General features: G+C 44.4%; 1 protein-coding gene across 1 annotated transcript; it reads left to right on the top strand.

The window, feature by feature from the left end:
- Positions 1-301: 301 nt before the first annotated feature.
- On the top strand, positions 302-20,399 carry LOC110492609 (SPRY domain-containing SOCS box protein 1). Its single transcript, XM_021567040.2, has 3 exons — positions 302-531; positions 7,745-8,676; positions 18,135-20,399. Exons 2-3 carry the CDS (start codon positions 7,989-7,991, stop codon positions 18,260-18,262), a joined length of 816 nt encoding a protein of 271 aa, XP_021422715.1. The 5' UTR covers positions 302-531; positions 7,745-7,988; the 3' UTR covers positions 18,263-20,399.
- Positions 20,400-21,417: the final 1,018 nt, after the last annotated feature.

Here is a 21,417-nt window from a genome sequence, read left to right as displayed (position 1 = left end):
AGGGTTGTCAAATGAAAGAAAAAACGTCAATGTTGACTCAGTCTGGTGCATAACTGAACAGTCACTGACCAAATGTTTCCCACAGCACAAGCCATCTCAGGGCCTTGCTGTAATAAACAGTCCCATAAACAGAAAAACATTTATATGGCGGAGTCGCTCTGTCGGGAAGCGCTTATATATAGGAGTGTATTGATTAGTGCACAGAGTTTTTATTGAACAAATTCAGGTAGGTCCCTCCCCGTTTCGTCCCGTTTGCTTCCGTGTAAGAAGCGTTTCGCAACAGAAACGGCGTAATGAATTCGCCCCTGCTGGGATCTATTGGGCCACGTGACTGGATAGTACACGTTAGGGCAGCCATCGTTTTACCTAATTCATGTCCAACCCAGAATGGGAAAGAGGTGGAAGGATTGGAGAGGATAGAACGAACAGCAATGCAATAGCTTGGGTATTGTGTTTAAATTGGAGAAAAACAAACTCGCTTTTCCAATCCTCTCTGTAGGTTTTATTGGTTGAAAACAAGAAGTTGCCAAGGTGAGTTTTATTTCGTTCGTGTGTGTTTTTTTGTTGTTGTTGTAGATCTTTTGTTTCGGCTTTTACTTTGGCTTTCCTGTCTGAATAATTGACTATTCATGGGGTATTAGACGCAAATCAATATGTCATGAATAAGGATATAGCTTGGTTAATGTATCACATTTAAATGACACGAAGTCAGAATTGTATTCATTTATTTTCAACATGGAATCTATCTCATCAGTCTTTTTGCCGCCACACCCGCACTTCCCTAAATGATTATGAGTAGGAACACGCTTCACGTGTTAAGGATACAAAGTAACCGTACCTTCTTCACCTTGCTAGTGGGCCAGTCCAGTGGTCGTAGCTGACTTCCTGCCGGGGTGTATGTTCTGTGTGTTAAGGATACAAAGTAACCGTACCTTCTTCACCTTGCTAGTGGGCCAGTCCAGTAATCGTAGCTGACTTCCTGCCGGGGTGTATGTTCTGTGTGTTAAGGATACAAAGTAACCGTACCTTCTTCACCTTGCTAGTGGGCCAGTCCAGTGGTCGTAGCTGACTTCCTGCCGGGGTGTATGTTCTGTGTGTTAAGGCTACAAAGTAACCGTACCTTCTTCACCTTGCTAGTGGGCCAGTCCAGTGGTCGTAGCTGACTTCCTGCCGGGGTGTATGTTCTGTGTGTTAAGGATACAAAGTAACCGTACCTTCTTCACCTTGCTAGTGGGCCAGTCCAGTGGTCGTAGCTGACTTCCTGCCGGGGTGTATGTTCTGTGTGTTAAGGATACAAAGTAACCGTACCTTCTTCACCTTGCTAGTGGGCCAGTCCAGTGGTCGTAGCTGACTTCCTGCCGGGGTGTATGTTCTGTGTGTTAAGGCTACAAAGTAACCGTACCTTCTTCACCTTGCTAGTGGGCCAGTCCAGTGGTCGTAGCTGACTTCCTGCCGGGGTGTATGTTCTGTGTGTTAAGGATACAAAGTAACCGTACCTTCTTCACCTTGCTAGTGGGCCAGTCCAGTAATCGTAGCTGACTTCCTGCCGGGGTGTATGTTCTGTGTGTTAAGGATACAAAGTAACCGTACCTTCTTCACCTTGCTAGTGGGCCAGTCCAGTGGTCGTAGCTGACTTCCTGCCGGGGTGTATGTTCTGTGTGTTAAGGATACAAAGTAACCATACCTTCTTCACCTTGCTAGTGGGCCAGTCCAGTGGTCGTAGCTGACTTCCTGCCGGGGTGTATGTTCTGTGTGTTAAGGATACAAAGTAACCGTACCTTCTTCACCTTGCTAGTGGGCCAGTCCAGTGGTCGTAGCTGACTTCCTGCCGGGGTGTATGTTCTGTGTGTTAAGGCTACAAAGTAACCGTACCTTCTTCACCTTGCTAGTGGGCCAGTCCAGTGGTCGTAGCTGACTTCCTGCCGGGGTGTATGTTCTGTGTGTTAAGGCTACAAAGTAACCATACCTTCTTCACCTTGCTAGTGGGCCAGTCCAGTGGTCGTAGCTGACTTCCTGCCGGGGTGTATGTTCTGTGTGTTAAGGCTACAAAGTAACCATACCTTCTTCACCTTGCTAGTGGGCCAGTCCAGTGGTCGTAGCTGACTTCCTGCCGGGGTGTATGTTCTGTGTGTTAAGGCTACAAAGTAACCGTACCTTCTTCACCTTGCTAGTGGGCCAGTCCAGTGGTCGTAGCTGACTTCCTGCCGGGGTGTATGTTCTGTGTGTTAAGCATACAAAGTAACCGTACCTTCTTCACCTTGCTAGTGGGCCAGTCCAGTAATCGTAGCTGACTTCCTGCCGGGGTGTATGTTCTGTGTGTTAAGGATACAAAGTAACCGTACCTTCTTCACCTTGCTAGTGGGCCAGTCCAGTGGTCGTAGCTGACTTCCTGCCGGGGTGTATGTTCTGTGTGTTAGGGATTAGGCTAGATACCTTGCTAGTGGGCCAGTCCAGTGGTCGTAGCTGACTTCCTGCCGGGGTGTATGTTCTGTGTGTTAGGGATTAGGCTAGATACCTTGCTAGTGGGCCAGTCCAGTGGTCGTAGCTGACTTCCTGCTGGGGTGTATGTTCTGTGTGTTAGGGATTAGGCTAGATACCTTGCTAGTGGGCCAGTCCAGTGGTCGTAGCTGACTTCCTGCCGGGGTGTATGTTCTGTGTGTTAGGGATTAGGCTAGATACCTTGCTATATAGGTCAGGTAATGACTAACTCGAGTCATCAGCTGCCCTGAGTTGTGGTAGGTCTAGAAAAGCAGTAACCTCGGGAATCCTTGACCATCCATGTGTATGTGACAAATAAAATTTGATTTGATTCTAGCAATACGATAGACTTGTTAAATGCCTTTCAAACAAATGTCTTTGTGTGCTATGCTGATTTTTTTTTTTATTAAAAAAAAATGTGCCTACTGGCATGTCATAACCAATGGTGTCTGTCACATTTAGGTCCCAAAACAGATCTATAGTACCAGGTTAGCTAGATCCTGTCATCGGAGATATATCAGGTCTGTTACCAGGCTAGCTAGATCCTGTTATTGGAGATATATCAGGTCTGTTACCAGGCTAGCTAGATCCTGTTATTGGAGATATATCAGGTCTGTTACCAGGCTTGCTAGATCCTGTTATCGGAGATATATCAGGTCTGTTACCAGGCTAGCTAGATCCTGTTATTGGAGATATATCAGGTCTGTTACCAGGCTTGCTAGATCCTGTTATTGGAGATATATCAGGTCTGTTACCAGGCTTGCTAGATCCTGTTATTGGAGATATATCAGGTCTGTTACCAGGCTTGCTAGATCCTGTTATCGGAGATATATCAGGTCTGTTACCAGGCTTGCTAGATCCTGTTATTGGAGATATATCAGGTCTGTTACCAGGCTAGCTAGATCCTGTTATTGGAGATATATCAGGTCTGTTACCAGGCTAGCTAGATCCTGTTATTGGAGATATATCAGGTCTGTTACCAGGCTTGCTAGATCCTGTTATTGGAGATATATCAGGTCTGTTACCAGGCTTGCTAGATCCTGTTATCGGAGATATATCAGGTCTGTTACCAGGCTTGCTAGATCCTGTTATCGGAGATATATCAGGTCTGTTACCAGGCTAGCTAGATCCTGTTATTGGATATATATCAGGTCTGTTACCAGGCTAGCTAGATCCTGTTATTGGAGATATATCAGGTCTGTTACCAGGCTAGCTAGATCCTGTTATTGGAGATATATCAGGTCTGTTACCAGGCTAGCTAGATCCTGTTATTGGAGAGGCGTCATGATTAGGTCATTGGTGATAGTCCTCTGTTTTTAGTACTGTAGCGTCTAAACTTCAACCGCAAGACCAGAACCCGGGACGTTATGATCGCTGGCGACCTACACACCTAAACTAAATCTTAATTTGACACAAAAGAAGTTCAAGTAGTATTCAGCCTAAATGTAGACTTTGTCAACACAAGAGACCAAGTGTTCCCTTGGCTCAGCTAAATCCTTTAGAGTCCCCTCTGCATCTCAATCAGCTCATTACTAACCCAGGGGCCTGGAAACCCCCCAAGACAATCAGCGACAGGACCGAACTCGCCAGCCTCTCTACTTCACCTTCCCTCACATTCATTTTCAGTGTATATGAATAGGGACGGATACGAGCACCCAATGTGCTGCACCATAGTGTTGTATCTCAGGCAAATGTTCAGCAAGCGTCCTTAGATTCAACTGAAAGTTTTTAAAAAAAACAATAAATGCAGGTAGTCTGCCAGGAAAGGGGGCATTAGTTACCATCACTATATGCTAATCATTTTAAATGTAATCTATTTCTGCAATTACCTATAGCCTGTGACGCGTGTGGTATAAAATTCAGAACGTGTCACCACAACAGTGGTGGTTCTTCTGAGAAAGTGGGGAATGAATGGTTAAATCTGAGCCCCCAAATGGCACCCTATTCCCTACATAGTGCACTACTTTTGACCAGAGCCCTATCAAAAGTAGTGCACTAGATAGGGACTAGGGTGATATTTGAGTCAAAAGCCAAAGTCCCTAGCACAAAGCATGTGCAAATTAACATGTTTCATTCTCCCGTGGACTGAGGCCCTGAAGGCTGGACGGGCATTGAGAAGGACGATTGTTTACATCAGGCGGTGATCCCAAATGGTACCCTGTTCCCTATTTAGTGCACTACTTTTGACTAAGGCCTATAGGGTACTGGTCAAAAGTAGGGCACTATGTAGGGCATAGGGTGCCATTTGGGAAGTAGTCCCAGAGAGTGGCCACCCGCTGCTGGGGTATTCTTCCCCTCTGTTTGGCCATCATTGAGGAGACATGCCCCATTTTAAATGGTTGTTTACTTGTATTAGAAAAAGAGCCAAAATGCTTCTCAATGAACTCTTGTCTACAATTCAATTAGTGGGGCCTAACCTTTCCCTTCTCAGCAGCAGCTAGCACGGTTTAGTTCCTGTTACCACAGTTCCCTGGCTGTCTTTAGTTCCCTGGCCGTCTTTAGTTCCCTGGCCGTCTTTAGTTCCCTGGCCGTCTTTAGTTCCCTGGCCGTCTTTAGTTCCCTGGCCGTCTTTAGTTCCCTGGCCGTCTTTAGTTCCCTGGCCGTCTTTAGTTCCCTGGCTGTCTTTAGTACCCTGGTTGTCTGTGTGATACCACAGTTCCCTGGCTGTCTTTAGTTCCCTGGTTGTCTGTTACCACAGTTCCCTGGCTGTCTTTAGTTCCCTGGCTGTCTGTTACCACAGTTCCCTGGCTGTCTTTAGTTCCCTGGTTGTCTGTTACCACAGTTCCCTGGCTGTCTTTAGTTCCCTGGTTGTCTGTTACCACAGTTCCCTGGCTGTCTTTAGTTCCCTGGTTGTCTGTTACCACAGTTCCCTGGCTGTCTTTAGTACCCTGGCTGTCTTTAGTTCCCTGTCTGTCTGTTACCACAGTTCCCTGGCTGTCTTTAGTACCCTGGCTGTCTTTAGTTCCCTGTCTGTCTGTTACCACAGTTCCCTGGCTGTCTTTAGTACCCTGGTTGTCTGTGTGATACCACAGTTCCCTGGCTGTCTTTAGTACCCTGCCTGTCTGTGTGATACCACAGTTCCCTGGCTGTCTTTAGTCCCCTAGCAACATGGACAGAATACAGATAGAATTGATCAGACATGCTGATGATCGGTAGTGACACCAGAGCTGAGCCAGTAAAGTGCATCATTTTCTTCACGTGACATCCTATTAGACAATGTGGAACACATGACGACAATAAACACATTTTGAATTGAACCATTGATTTAAGTCGTCACTTGGCGCAATACAATGTTCCAAGCAATGCGCCAAGCTACACCAGCTGTTACATAAGATTGCAACATTTGAGTGGGGCAAGAAATTGGCAAAACCAGATCTGGGCCACACAGCACAAACGCACGTAGGAGCTGTATGTTGCAAGGCAAATTTCCCCTAAAAGGGACAAAGTATTTCATTTTAAATTAATTCAAAAACATCACAGATGGGTCTGGGACCAAGCTACAGTGAATCAGGTTCTCATCTTGTGCTTGGTGCCAAGTCTTTGGTGTTGATTTGTAGGTCTGTCCAGTAGTGGGGCAAGTACTGCACTGTGAAGGGAATATGGTGCCTTTTGGTGCACTGTGAAGGGAATATGGTGCACTGTGAAGGGAATATGGTGCACTGTGGAGAGAATATGGTGCCTTTTGGGACTGAGACTCTGTGTTCTGTAACTCTGTCTAGTAGCTGGTCACTGTCTAGTAGCTGGTCACTGTCTAGTAGCTGGTCACTGTCTAGTAGCTGGTCACTGTCTAGTAGCTGGTCACTGTCTAGTAGCTGGTCACTGCATTCACAGTGTAGCCAGACCAGTAGCCTTGTGTTTTCTTGCCCTGGACAACCACAGACTGTAACAGCGTGTGTTTATATGTTTATGCCAGAAGCAGTATGATTATTTTTCCTACTATCCCCTGACCAGACAACTGTATCATAAGAAATCCGTATTTCCTATTTTTGGAAATTGTGGGAAATTGTATTTTAGTTTGGCTGAACAGAGTGAAGTTTACAGCAGAGATGGAAGTACTCTGTATATTTCCTAGTAGTGTCAGTCTTCCTTTCCACTGTCGGTAGCGGGGCCCTCTCTCCACTGTCGGTAGCGGGGCCCTCTCTCCACTGTCGGTAGCGGGGCCCTCTCTCCACTGTCTGTAGCGGGGCCCTCTCTCCACTGTCTGTAGCGGGGCCCTCTCTCCACTGTCTGTAGCGGGGCCCTCTCTCCACTGTCTGTAGCGGGGCCCTCTCTCCACTGTCGGTAGCGGGGCCCTCTCTCCACTGTCGGTAGCGGGGCCCTCTCTCCACTGTCGGTAGCGGGGCCCTCTCTCCACTGTCGGTAGCGGGGCCCTCTCTCAGTTGCAAATTATGCTCTTGTGGGTTTTTTTTCTCCCCCCCAAAAATGTCTTTATGTGAAACCACATTTTTTTGGTTTACACACCCAAACCAGACGACTACCCCAGTGACCTAGTAACAGTTAGTTAGTCCTTGTAGAAGACTGTGTCAGTTATTTTTGCGAGTGTCATTCTGATAGTAATTTTAGCTGGGAAAAACATGAAATTGAATTCAGCTATCAACCCTCTCATCATCCCAGTGAGCTCAAAGTTGTATTTTTATGCGCTGTTATTTAGGCATACTAAGACTTTCTGGGGGGGGGGGGGGGGTCTTTCAGTAATGGGTGGTGTTGCCCCCAATCTTTTTGGAGTCATTTCATGGAATATTTAAAATATTCTGAAGACAAAATGATTTCGTAATGTTGTAGTGTGTTCCAGTGATTGGACACCGTATAATATTAACATCAAATCCTCTGACCTCTTAGTGTTTTAAAGGGTCAGTTGCACATATATAACCAGCCATAGTTAGTTGATTAGCCAGAAGCTGTGGGTTAAAGAGCTGACCTGAGGCAGTTTTAAAATACTAATCTCATATAATTAGCAGATGCTTTTTATCCAGAGTGATTTACAATACATTGAGTGCATACCTTTTTTAGTCTGTGATTCCTGCATGCGGGAATTGAACCCACAACCTTGCTAACTTTACTAGCACCAGGCCCTTACTGAACCACACATTATAGTAATAGGGGAATAGGAAGTCAATGTAAGTTGTTGGTGTAATGATTCGTGTTCGACCTCTCTCCTCATCCATCTTCCCTTCCTACTGGCACTTCTCCTCCTCATCCATCTCTCCTTTCTCCTCCTCATCCATCTCCCCTTCCTCCTCTCTCTTCTCCTCCTATTTCTTCCCAGGTGGGCTTGAACCAAGACCTGGCCTGATCCTGTTACCTGGCAACCAGTGACTGGGCACCAATCCTTGCCTCCTGATTGGCTGTGACAGAAGCAGGCTGTAGAGGTGGTGAGGAGGGGGCAACCGAAAACAAACTACTTTGCTCACCCCCTTTTTTAGTTTCTTCTTTGTTTTGAAGGGGGGGGGGGGGAGAGGAGCACTCGGCAGGAGGAGTGCTCTGTGGGCGCTCTAACTTCACAGAGGAGCATGGGGCAGAGTGTTCCTGGAGGCATAAAGACTATTGACATGAGGGACCCGGCATTCAAGCCTCTGGAGTTGGCAGCTCTGGACCATAACAAGCCCTCCAGGCTGGATCTGCTGCTGGACATGCCCCCTGCTGGACAGGAGGTCCAGATGCAGCACTCGTGGAACAACAACGACCGATCGCTCAACATCTTCGTCAAGGACGACAACAAACTGGTCTTCCATCGGCACCCCGTGGCTCAGAGCACGGATGCCATCCGGGCCTGTGTCGGCTACACCCGGGGGCTACACATCTGGGAGATCAGCTGGGCCATGAGACAGCGGGGCACGCACGCCATCGTCGGCGTGGCGACAGGAGACGCGCCTCTTCATTCTGTAGGCTACACGACCCTGGTGGGTAATAACCACGAGTCCTGGGGCTGGGACCTGGGACGGAATAGACTTCACCACGATGGAAAGAATCAGCCCAGTAAGATGTACCCTGCGTTCCTGGAGCCGGATGAGACGTTTATAGTCCCCGATTCATTCCTGGTTGTGTTGGACATGGACGAGGGGACTCTGAGCTATATTGTGGATGGACAATACTTAGGGGTGGCTTTCAGAGGACTCAAGGGGAGGAAGCTGTACCCTGTCGTCAGTGCTGTGTGGGGGCACTGTGAAATACGAATCCGCTACATCAATGGACTCGATCGTAAGTAGTGCCTATAACAGAGCTCTCCAACCCTGTTCCTGGAGAGCTACCCTCCTGTAGGTTTAAACTCCAACCCTGTTCCTGGAGAGCTACCCTCCTGTAGGTTCACACCAGGGCTCTCCAGCCCTGTTCCTGGAGAGCTACCCTCCTGTAGGTTTAAACTCCAACCCTGTTTCTGGAGAGCTACCCTCCTGTAGGTTTAAACTCCAACCCTATTCCTGGTCAGCTCCCCTCCTATAGGTTCACTCCAGCCCTGTTCCTGGAGAGCTACCCTCCTATAGGTTCACTCCAACCCTGTTCCTGGAGAGCTACCCTCCTATAGGTTCACTCCAGCCCCAGTTGTAACTAACCTGATTCAGTTAATCATCCAGTTAATGATGAGAATGAGGTGGACTAGATTAGGATTGGAGCTCAAACTAGCTTTTCATGAACAGGGTTGGAGTTAAACCCTACAGGAAGGTAGCGTTTCATGAACAGGGTTGGAGTGCCCTGGCCTATAATATATTTTCTAAACTGTAATTGTTCAGAGTTGGCTTGGGTCTGAGATATGATTTGAGACTCTTCTTTTTTTTTTCTAAACGCCATAGGAATCTACTATAGCCTTGTCTCACAGCCAGCTGTTGTCTTGGGTTCTTTGGAACGCGTAGAAATATTCTATGTAGAACAAACATGCCTCTCTGACATGCATTAGGATAAAGAATCATGTTGGCTCTAGTTATCTCAACTCTATATGTTCCAGTTGAAAAGATGAGTGCTACTGCACGTGTTCCTAGCTATCACTTAATACTTCCTCCTCGGGAACTATAGCAACAGTGTCTGACTGGACATTGGTTGGAATCTGGCAAATGTAACTTTTTCCCTCCACCAGTCAATGGCAGGTAAAATGAGAGAATCTACCAGACACTTTTTTTATTTTTTAACCAGAAAAATAACGTTAATGTTTTAAAAAACAAGAAACTTCTAACTAGTAATACAGAATGTATTGCTCAATTAACTTTGACATGAGTTTTAAATAATTAAAAACATTAACAGTTAAAATAAGTAATTTTGATACAATAGTCAAACTGATAAACGGTTGTACAACTGAACGTCAACAATCAACTAAGTTCCTTGCTCTGCCACTAAATACTGAGTGATACAGTTTATATATTATTAGTTCAGGGCTCGAACACTGACTATTTTCATTTTTTTTACAAGGGCATTAGTTCATATTTAGGAACACAAATCACAATAAAATTGAGTGTTTTTAATGATTAAATGACAGTTTTTTTTTGGGGGGGGGGGGGGTGTTCCACGCTCAATGTACCCCCAAATATGAGACCAACGTGTCTCCTGCCCCCTTTAAGTTAACAGCACATTTTTTAAATTTTTTAAATTTATTTTACCTTTATTTAACTAGGCAAGTCAGTTAAGAACAAATTCTTATTTTCAATGACGGCCTAGGAACTAGTGGGTTAACTGCCTGTTCAGGGGCAGAACGACAGATTTGTACCTTGTCAGCTCGGGGGTTTGAACTTGCAACCTTCCGGTTACTAGTCCAAAAAAAAAAATTTTGCTGAGAAGATCTTAGTCGTAACAGTTTAGTCGCCAACTACTATATATTTAACAGTGGACCATAGGAATTGACCAAGAGAACACAAACAGATCTGAGATCAGGCTTCTCTGGTGTTGCCTTGGTGTGCGTTCATGTTTTTAATGATGTTTTTAATGGGGCCAACCTTTGAACATTCTGTTACACCCAAGTTAATTACATCAATAAACACTGAAATTGTGAGGACATCCCAAATGGCACTCTATTCCCTACATAGTGCACTACTTTAGACCAGGGCTAATAGGACTGTAGTAGTGCACTACTTTAGACCAGGGCTAATAGGACTCTGTAGTAGTGCACTACTTTAGACCAGGGCTAATAGGACTCTGTAGTAGTGCACTACTTTAGACCAGGGCAAATAGGACTCTGTAGTAGTGCACTACTTTAGACCAGGGCTAATAGGACTCTGTAGTAGTGCACTACTTTAGACCAGGGCTAATAGGACTCTGTAGTAGTGCACTACTTTAGACCAGGGCTAATAGGACTCTGTAGTAGTAGTGCACTACTTTAGACCAGGGCCAATAGGACTCTGTAGTAGTAGTGCACTATTTTAGACCAGGGCCAATAGGACTCTGTAGTAGTAGTAGTGCACTATTTTAGACCAGGGCCAATAGGACTCTGTAGTAGTAGTAGTGCACTACTTTAGACCAGGTCCAATAGGACTCTGTAGTAGTAGTAGTAGTGCACTACTTTAGACCAGGGCCAATAGGACTCTGTAGTAGTAGTGCACTACTTTAGACCAGGGCCAATAGGACTCTGTAGTAGTAGTAGTGCACTACTTTAGACCAGGGCCAATGGGACTCTGTAGTAGTAGTGCACTACTTTAGACCAGGGCCAATAGGACTCTGTAGTAGTAGTAGTGCACTACTTTAGACCACAGTTTTGAGTACAACTTGGTGATGTAATGGACTTGGGTGTAACAGTACATATCAAAGGTCGACCCCGTTTTACTGCACATCTAGGTTACACCAGAGAACTGAGGATTTGTAGCCTGGACCCAGACCTTTGTTCTCTCTTGCCAGAGTCCTGTTAATGTAAAGGAGTTGGCAAGACAACACAAACAGATCTGGAACCAGGCTAGAACAGACTTCAGTTAGGCTAGCCTGGTCCCAGATCTGATAGTGTGGTCTTGCCTACTTCTATGATAAATGGCAGAAATCGATCTGGGACCAAGTTAGAGGCATCTACAGATTACACTGTTAGGCTAGCCTGGTCCCAGATCTATTTGTACTGTTTTCCCAAACGTTAGCCTGCCAATTCAACAAGACAGCCTAAACAGGTCTGGGACCAGGCTAGAGCCACTGATTACAACTATTATGTAAGCCAGTTGGGCACAACCTGATAATGTGCCATTGGCATTGTTATTAAATCATTTTTTTTTTTTTATCTCTCTCTCTTCTATGCCCCAGATACAACAAATGTAATCATTTCACAAACCTGTTGATCACTTTGATCTAGGTCTGGGTAGCATTTTCTGTAGTAAGGAGTGGCAAGAGAATAGTAGATGTATAGAATAGAATAGTCCCTTCAAGTTATTGATCTGACAACTAGTATAGTATACTGTAAAAACCTGTATGTTACTCAGGCCCAACGCGTTGCTGTTCAGTGTGCAGGCCCATCCACTGGGCAGAGGCCCATCCACTGGGCAGAGGCCCATCCACTGGGCAGAGGCCCATCCACTGGGAAGCCAGGCCCATCCACTGGGCAGCCAGGCCCATCCACTGGGCAGCCAGGCCCATCCACTGGGCAGCCAGGCCCATCCACTGGGCAGCCAGGCCCATCCACTGGGCAGCCAGGCCCATCCACTGGGCAACCAGGCCCATCCACTGGGCAGCCAGGCCCATCCACTGGGCAGCCAGGCCCATCCACTGGGAAGCCAGGCCCATCCACTGGGAAGCCAGGCCCATCCACTGGGAAGCCAGGCCCATCCACTGGGAAGCCAGGCCCATCCACTGGGAAGCCAGGCCCATCCACTGGGAAGCCAGGCCCATCCACTGGGAAGCCAGGCCCATCCACTGGGAAGCCAGGCCCATCCACTGGGCAGAGGCCCATCCACTGGGAAGCCAGGCCCATCCACTGGGAAGCCAGGCCCATCCACTGGGAAGCCAGGCCCATCCACTGGGAAGCCAGGCCCATCCACTGGGAAGCCAGGCCCATCCACTGGGCAGAGGCCCATCCACTGGGCAGAGGCCCATCCTCTGGGCAGAGGCCCATCCACTGGGCTAGTATAGTATACTGTAAAAACCCAGGCCCAACGCGTTGCTGTTCAGTGTGCAACATGCAACAATCTCAATGATTTTTTACTGAGTTACAGTTCATATCAGGAAATCAGTCCATTTTGAAATAAATGTATTAGGCCCAAATCTATACATTTCACAAGACTGAGAAGCCAGGCCCATCCACTGGGCAGAGGCCCATCCACTGGGCAGAGGCCCATCCACTGGGCTAGTATAGTATACTGTAAAAACCCAGGCCCAACGCGTTGCTGTTCAGTGTGCAACATGCAACAATCTCAATGATTTTTACTGAGTTACAGTTCATATCAGGAAATCAGTCCATTTTGAAATAAATGTATTAGGCCCAAATCTATACATTTCACAAGACTGGGAAGCCAGGCCCATCCACTGGGAAGCCAGGCCCATCCACTGGGCAGAGGCCCATCCACTGGGAAGCCAGGCCCATCCACTGGGAAGCCAGGCCCATCCACTGGGAAGCCAGGCCCATCCACTGGGAAGCCAGGCCCATCCACTGGGAAGCCAGGCCCATCCACTGGGAAGCCAGGCCCATCCACTGGGAAGCCAAGCCCATCCAGTCAGAATGCCTTTTTTTTCCCCACAAAGGGGCTTTGTTACAGACATAAATACTCCTTAGTTTCATCAGCTGTCGCGATGGCTGGTCTCAGACGATCCCGCAGGTGAAGAAGCCGGATGTGGCGGTCCGTTGCATTTTATATTATGACTGTGACGTTTTGGTTTTTCGCACACATTCTTTACTTGAGGCAAGTTGAAGTTCGGTAACCGAAGTCGACGCCCCTTCATCTGTGATTGGTCAATAGTAGTACCTAGTAGGAGTCAACTATGGATGCGATTCGTCAACCAAGTGTTTGTCAGTGAGACGACGACTAGTTGTAGTGTAATATTTGTCAAGTGAGAAAATGTGCATCAAACATCTTAGATGTAAAATAATGCAACCTAAGATCTCCTCTGCAAAAAAAAAAAAAAAACGTCAGCAAGAAATGTGTAATTAATTGACTATTTTGAGGAAGTTTATACTGGCTATTATGTTGCTGCAGTGAGACAAACAGTAATATTACTGCCTTCTTTCTTTCTTCTCATTTTCCAAGCGAAGGTCTTTTTTGTAAGGGAGTCGTCCACCTAGCTGAGTTCTGCGAGTAAACCGAGCCTAGTATGCAGGCTCCTTAAGCCAGCTTTCCATTGCATTGCTTTCACCAATTTATGTCAAAAGCCAGTTAAGGAAGGATGCATTTTAAGAGCATTCAAACCTGGAGTTTCTTTTTCCCTCCCGGCATGCGATCTGACCACGAAAAACTCTGACCCCAAGTCCTTCTCTGTTCTAGAACGTCTCATTCTGCAGTAAGAATCTAATCAAATGTTATTTGTCGGGGTGTGTCAACCAACCCATGTACTTCTTAAGAAAATATTTTGTAAGTAAACTAAAGTAACAATGTGGCTATGTACAGGGGGGGTACCAGTACCGAGTCAATGTGCGGGGGTCCAGGTAATTGTAGGTCGGGGTAAAGTGGCTATGCATAGATAATAAACATTGAGTAGCAGTAGTGTAAAAACAAAGGGGGTCGGTCAATGTCCCGGTGACCATTTGATTAACTGTTCTGGAGTCTTATGGCTTGAAGCTGTTAAAAAGAAGCCTTTTGGACCTAGACTTGGCACTCCGGTACTGCTTGCTGTGCGGTAGCAGAAAGTCTCCGATACATTTTTGGGGGCCTTCCTCTGACACCGCCTAGTATACAGGTCCTGGATGGCATGGAGCTCCAGTGATGTACTGGGCTGTACTCACTACCCTCTGATATACAGGTCCTGGATGGCAGGAAGCTTGGACCCAGTGATGTACTGGGCTGTACGCACTACCCTCTGTAGAGCCTTACGGATGCCATAACAGGTGGTGATGCAACTGGTCTCCTGAGGAGGAAAAGGCGGTTGTTGTGCCCTCTTCATGACTGTCTTGGCATATTTTGACCATGATAGTTTGTTGGTGATGTGGACACCGAGGAACTTGAAGCTCTCGACCCGCTCCACTACAGCCCCGTTGATGTGATTGGGGGCATGTTCAGCCCTCCTTTTCCTGTAGTCCACGATCAGCGCCGTTGTCTTGATCAAGTTGAGGGAGAGGTTGTTGTCCTGGCAACACCAAACGGCCAGGTCTCTGACCTCCTCCCTATAGGCTGTCTCATCGTTGTCGGTGATCAGGCCTACCTACCACTGTTGTGTCGTCAGCAAACTTAATGATGGTGTTGGAAACTGTGGGGAGCTTGACGTTCTCTCTCTCTCTCTCTCCCCCCAAAGGGCTTTTGGTGGCATGGGAAACATGCTTATATTGTTTGTTTCACTTGCTTTGGCAATCAGAAATGAATAGTAAACATTACCTTACGTTACTCGTTACATTATACTGAAAAGTTTTTAAATAATATACATTTAAAATGTTTATTATGGCCATGTACTGTGTTGTAACAATATGAAAATAGTTGGGGCTAGACAATATTGCCAAAATATTACACTATTTTTCACTTTTTTTTAAATGTATTTATTTTTTTACAGTATTTTATGTTTTTGAACAATGTAAGTTCTAAATTTGCTTCATGACTAGTGCTTGACCCTAGGGAGACACATACACACTAGGTCAATGGGTCTTCCTCCATTCTGATTGGTTTATACTGTTCTATTCAACAATTTTCAGCATTTTCATCCATTTCTTGATTTCACTTGAGATCATTTCCACACTGCCACTTGGCCTGTACGATATGGGCAAACAATCTAAGCTTTATTTTTAACCAAATGTTGCAATTGAGATTTGACTTGTGATTTAGAACAAAACACTTGGGTGAACTGTTGGAATCATGGAAATAGAATGATTATTCCAATTGTATAGTTACAATATAATAATGTGCATTTTGAATAGTGTTTTGACAAGACAACAAATGAAAATGCCAGGGAGGAGTTATTGTGACAGGGTAGGAACCAAAGTGTTGATAAGTGTTTCCTAGGGGACACTATAATATTTGGCTCCATTTAATGTTTTCTCTTAGCTGCTTCATGTAGCTAACATATTCCTCTTTGATTTAGAAGATACTGTTGCACAAACCACATGCTAATTTAGGTCTACACAGTCACTGGTATTATCAGGCTGTGTAGCTAGTTACTTTTGCTCTGACTCTGTACATTTATCAGCTAACTAACGATTGTCATTAGCGGCTGACATGATGTAGGCTTAACTTGCAAAGAAAAGGCAAACTAGTGTCATAGAACGTTAGTGTGTGTGTGTATGTATACACACACACACACACACACACACACACAAAGAAAGGACAATTGGGCTAGGGGGTACAATATCACATTAGAAGTTATTAATCTGTTACCGACCTTGTAGCAGTTCATGTCCCAACACTTCCCGTAGCCCACCACTAAGCATGCACTATTTCTCAACCACTACTGGATGGAACAATCATTACTGTGGAAATAAATAGCACTGAATTATGAAAATACTGGAATTAAAAGTAGGCTAATGGCATTTTGAAGACATTTATCATGTTGTTGCTTACTGAAACTCCCCAAAGTCATCTAACCATTTTAAATACTTTATTAAAGTAATAGCTGTGTGTGGTCAACTATAATTTCATCACCGTTACGATTGAGACAGTGTTATCGCGCTGCTTTGTGACAAGCTTGTGGACTCAATAAATCAATCAATCCGATTGTTTTCGCAGACTCTCCGTTTAAAAAAAGTATATATATATATATATATATACACACACAGTGCCTATTAGTTATAATTAGGCTGGGAAAATGTTAGCCAAATTGAGGTTTGTTCACGACGATAATAATCTTTAGTCTAGTTAATCTAACAGTGTTATCAGAACATTTTAACTAGCATGTTTTGTAGCTTAGTATAACAGGTGGGTTATTTTGCTCTTCTCTTGCGAAGTAGCCTACGCCTTATTCTGGCTAAAAGCTCTTGACTGATAATCAACCAATGTGATTTTGTTTCTCTGCATATTTGGTTATTTGATATCTGGCTGGGAAGCTCGTGTATTACTTTGCTAATATCTGTTCTGACACATCTAGCGTGCTATAATTAACCGATAAGGCACCTTGGGGGTTTGTGGTATATAGCCAATATACCACGGCTAAGGACGGTTCTTAGGCACGACGCTTTGCAGTCCATAGCCGTGGTATATTGTCCATATACCACAAACCTCAGAGGTACCTTTTATTGCTATTATAAACTGGTTACCAACGAAATTAGCGCAGTAAAAAATAATTGTTTTGTCATACACGTGATATTACGGTCTGATATACCAAGGCTCTCAGCCAATCAGCATTCAGGGCTCGAACCACCCACTTTTTAACGTAGCATAAATCAAGTGTGTTATTTTGGTATTTACTCGCACATAGGCAACTCGAAAATCCCACGGAGGTTGTGAGATATGAACACAAGATTTTCCATTTAAAAAAATGAATTTATATTTTTTAATTTTAGTTTCTAAATTCGTCAAGCTCAGTCAAATGTATTATTTATAGACAACCTATGGCAAGATCTTAAAATGCTTTTCAAGTAGATTTAAGTCAAAACTGTAACTCTGCCACTCAGGAGCATTCACCGTCTTCTTGGTAAGCAACTCCAGTGTAGATTTGGCCTTCTGTTTTAGGTTATTGTCCTGCTGAAAGGTGAATTCATCTCCCAGTATCTGGTGGAAAACAGACTGAACCAGGTTTTCCTCTAGGATTAAAAATGTATAAAAAAAACTCCCCAGTCCTTAACGATTACAAGCATACCCATAACATGATGCAACCACCACTGTACTTGTACATGTGACATTAAAATGATGCTTGAAAATAAGTAATGAACATAACACTTTTTGTAATCAAGAAAAAGTTTATTCCTTTGCCACATTTTTTGCAGTTTTACTTTAGTGTCTTGTTGCAAACAGGATGCATGTTTTGGAATATGTGTATTCTGTACAGACTTCCTTCTTTTCACTTTGTCATTTAGGTTAGTATTGTGGAGTAACTACAATGTTGTTGATCCATCCTCAGAGGAGAAAACTATCACAGCCATTAAACTCTGTAACTGTTTTAAAGTCACCATTGGCCTCGTGGTGAAATCCCTGAGAAGTTTCCTTCCTCTCCGGCAACTGAGTTAGGATGGAAGTCTGTATTTTTGTAGTGACTGGGTGTATTGATACACCGTCCAAAGTGTAATGAATAACTTCACAATGCTCAAAGGGATATTTCATTATTGCACACAGCAAGTCCAAGTCCATGAAGCTTGTGACTTGTCAAGCAAATTTTGGCTCCTGAACTTATTTAGGCCATAACAAAGGGGTTGAATACTTATTGAGTCAAGACATTTCAACATTTCATTTTTAATTCATTTGTAAACATTTCAGAAAAATAATTCCACTTTGACATTATGGGGTATTGTCTATAGGCAGGCCAGTGACAAAATCATTTAAAATTAAACCCATTTTAAATGCAGGCTGTGACACAACAAAATGTGGGAAAAGTTAAGGGGTGTGACTGCTCTGTCTGTCTCGTTCTCTATTTAAGTTAAACTAAAATGTAGACGTCTATTTTGCTGTGCTGTACTCTAAATATCTCTCTTCCCTCCCCAGCTGAGCCTCTCCCTCTGATGGACCTGTGTCGGCGCTCCGTGAGGGTAGCTCTGGGCAGAGAACGACTGAGTGAGATCCATGGTCTGCCTCTACCAGCCTCTCTCAAGAATTACCTGCTCTACCAATGACCCCCTCAGCACAACATAGAGAACATCTCTTAGATCCGTGGACTGCCCCGTCTGTTGCCTCAATACATACACAGAACATGTCTCTCTCTCTCTCCTGACTGCCCCGTCTGTTGTCTCAATACATACACAGAACATGTCTCTCTCTCTCTCCTCTGACTGCCCTGTATGTTGTCTCAATACATACACAGAACATGTCTCTCTCCTCTGACTGCCCTGTCTGTTGTCTCAATACATACACAGAACATGTCTCTCTCTCTCTCCTCTGACTGCCCTGTCTGTTGTCTCAATACATACACAGAACATGTCTCTCTCCTGACTGCCCCGTCTGTTGTCTCAATACATACAGAAAACATGTCTCTCCCTCGCTCTGTCTGTCTCTGGGATTTTCCCCATCAGAAGGGTAGCTCAACCAGTTCAACAACTCAACACATCACTCCAGCCTCTCGGTTCGAGCTCTGACTCATCCTTCCCAGCCCTCAGGGTTGGTTTGTACCAGTCACACCAGAGTGAGAAGAACATCATTGTGTGATGCTTGGAGTGTTCAGGAAGCCGTAGAGCCCATGGTTGGTAATGGGTCAAGTCTTTTTTTATTTTAGGTCTATAATCCTGTTTATGATGGTTTACTTCAATATAATGAGATATCCACGTCGATGACAGGCATGACATGCAGAGGGCTTTATGCGTATCTTTGCTGGTCCTGAGGGCTTTGAGATGACTGCCATATTGGTACTACAATATGTCTTGTCTGTCTGTGTTGAAGTGCAATGAGTTTAAATGGTACGGTCAGTCTGTTGTGACCGCAACACCTCCTTAATAGTGATTTTTGACTTTGTCTCACCTTTTCCGTTTTGTCTTCTTAAATGAAAATTCAATCAAGTGATTGCTGCATGACATGTCCTGTTGGTAAATAGTTGGTTTGTTGTGTTGGAGTCCAACCCCCCCCTTCAGTTTGGTGGAGGGCTGTTGTGTGGTATAACAGATGGGTTTGTTGTGTTGGAGTCCAACCCCCCCTTCAGTATGGTGGAGGGCCGTTGTGTGGTATAACAGATGGGTTTATTGCATGTTGAAAACTATTTGTAAACACCACAAGGTGGTGCCATTTCTCATCTTTACTTGTTCCTCCTCTTTTAGTGGTCCGTCAGGAAATGGTACTCCTTTTTATATACTTGAGAGATTTTATGAGATTTCCTTGGAAGGTTTTTAATAAAGTTAGTTAGTGCTCACCTTCCTCACACTCTCCAGTAGACGATGGTTGATCTCAGCCCAGACTGCGTGTGCCTGGTGATGGCCATGCACTGACCACCTGTTACTAAGGTGGTGATACAACTCCATTACTCCTGGAAACACCAGCACCGCAGTTTGTCCTTCAAGGTGACCGTACACCTACCCCCAACCTTTTAAAGGGACAGTTCACCCAAATTACACCCCCCCCCCCCCCCCCCCAATGACAGTATAAGCTGTCTGGACAAGGACGGAGTACAATCCAAGCTTTGGGTTCGTTTACCTAGAATCCCGTTATCCATAGACTGCTTTCAGGGTAAAAAAAAAAAAAGAAAGTATAATTTTATTTGGGTGAAGTGTGCCTTTTAACTCAGCGCAGCAGAGCAATCAGGTTTTCTCCATGCAATATTTGAAGCACCTGTTAAATGTACCGATGTGCCCAACAGATTTTTATGGAAGAGCTTTTCATATAGGAATGATGACATCGCTGTGAGAATTTCTAACATGTACTAGCAGACTGTTTTTGTCATTGGTCGCCAAGCCATTCACTGTACAATGTCCGTGACCAATAGTCTTTCTCTCTGCTTCGGACCCATGGACTCTTTCATGCGTACCAAGGACTTGTTTGTGTATAAGGGATGGTTAGGTAATTCTGAAATGTGTGTGGGGATGTCGTTGGAAGGTGTGGGGTCTTCTTTTAATTTTTAATATCTATTGTTTTGTTTTAGTTAGGAAAGCATATGTTCAAACGGTACTCTGTTTCCTGTATAGTGGTCTACCTTTTTTTTTTTTAATGGGCGGATGTAGTCGGCGTTGTGCTGGGCATTGACTGCGTCAATCGTTTTTTTTTCTAGTTTGCTCATTTTAATTTTCTTTATGTAGTAACTTCCATAATAAAAGTTTATTTCAAAATATATTTTGTGTTGTGCTGTTGTGTATAATTTCATGGAGTCCTCCAAAGTATTGACAAGGTAATAGAACCAAGTGGGTATTTTTTTTAATCTTTTTTTTGTGTGTAAAGTTTGAAATATGGTACAAATTTGAAACTCAACTGTCGCTTCCAATAATCATGGGGTTTGATTCCCGCTGGGGCCACCCGCACGAAAAAATATGCACTCACTTTGGATGAAGACGTCTGATTTAGTAGGAAATGGGAGCTCCAGCCAGGTTCTTCCTTATCTAGTCGTCAGGGGGATACCAAAGAGCAGATTACTGGCCTTCTGGCACCAACTACCTGTATGAACCTTCAGCCGAATCTCTTTCTAAAACATTTCACTCCAAGTGAATCATTTGCTGTCGCGACTTAGCACTGTGTGATCATAAAGACCATATCAAAACTGATTTTCGCTCAAGATCATTCTGCAGATTTGCCTCTTGCATCAAAAAAACAAACTGACCACTACTTTTCTATAAGTCAACGTACCTGTTTTTAATGTCTCCCTGGGTATAAATAAATAAATAGAATGAAGATATTTGTCATTGTTCATAATATGATTCAATATCATTTATGAAACCAGACATATTTGTATAATATTAAGTGAATTGTTGAGGTTTTAAATGCTCTAAAATGACAAAATGGTGACGATCTCCTGGAATTGTTTTTATTTTTCATTACCCTGACCAATAAAACCGGTTCCCTGAGAAGTCAGCAACTTTCCACTGACAAACAGCACCATTTCCAGGTGGTTGAATAACCTACTTGTCTATTTCATAGGTGATGAACCCTTGATATCATCGTCGACTAGTACATTTATTGATCCCAACTTGGGCAAATTGTTTTATCACTCCACATCAATAAATCATGAGGACAAGACCTGTAATAATGACAAACACGTGATTTCAAAAAAACAAAAACAAACCAGACATGAAGGCACATGCATCTTAACAGCCATAAAATAATGGATTCAAAAGAGTTATGAAATGCTGTTGTGGAT

Source organism: Oncorhynchus mykiss, chromosome 16 (genome assembly GCF_013265735.2).
Source record: "Oncorhynchus mykiss isolate Arlee chromosome 16, USDA_OmykA_1.1, whole genome shotgun sequence".
NCBI lineage: Eukaryota > Metazoa > Chordata > Actinopteri > Salmoniformes > Salmonidae > Oncorhynchus > Oncorhynchus mykiss.
This window is presented reverse-complemented; position numbering and strand designations above follow the sequence as displayed.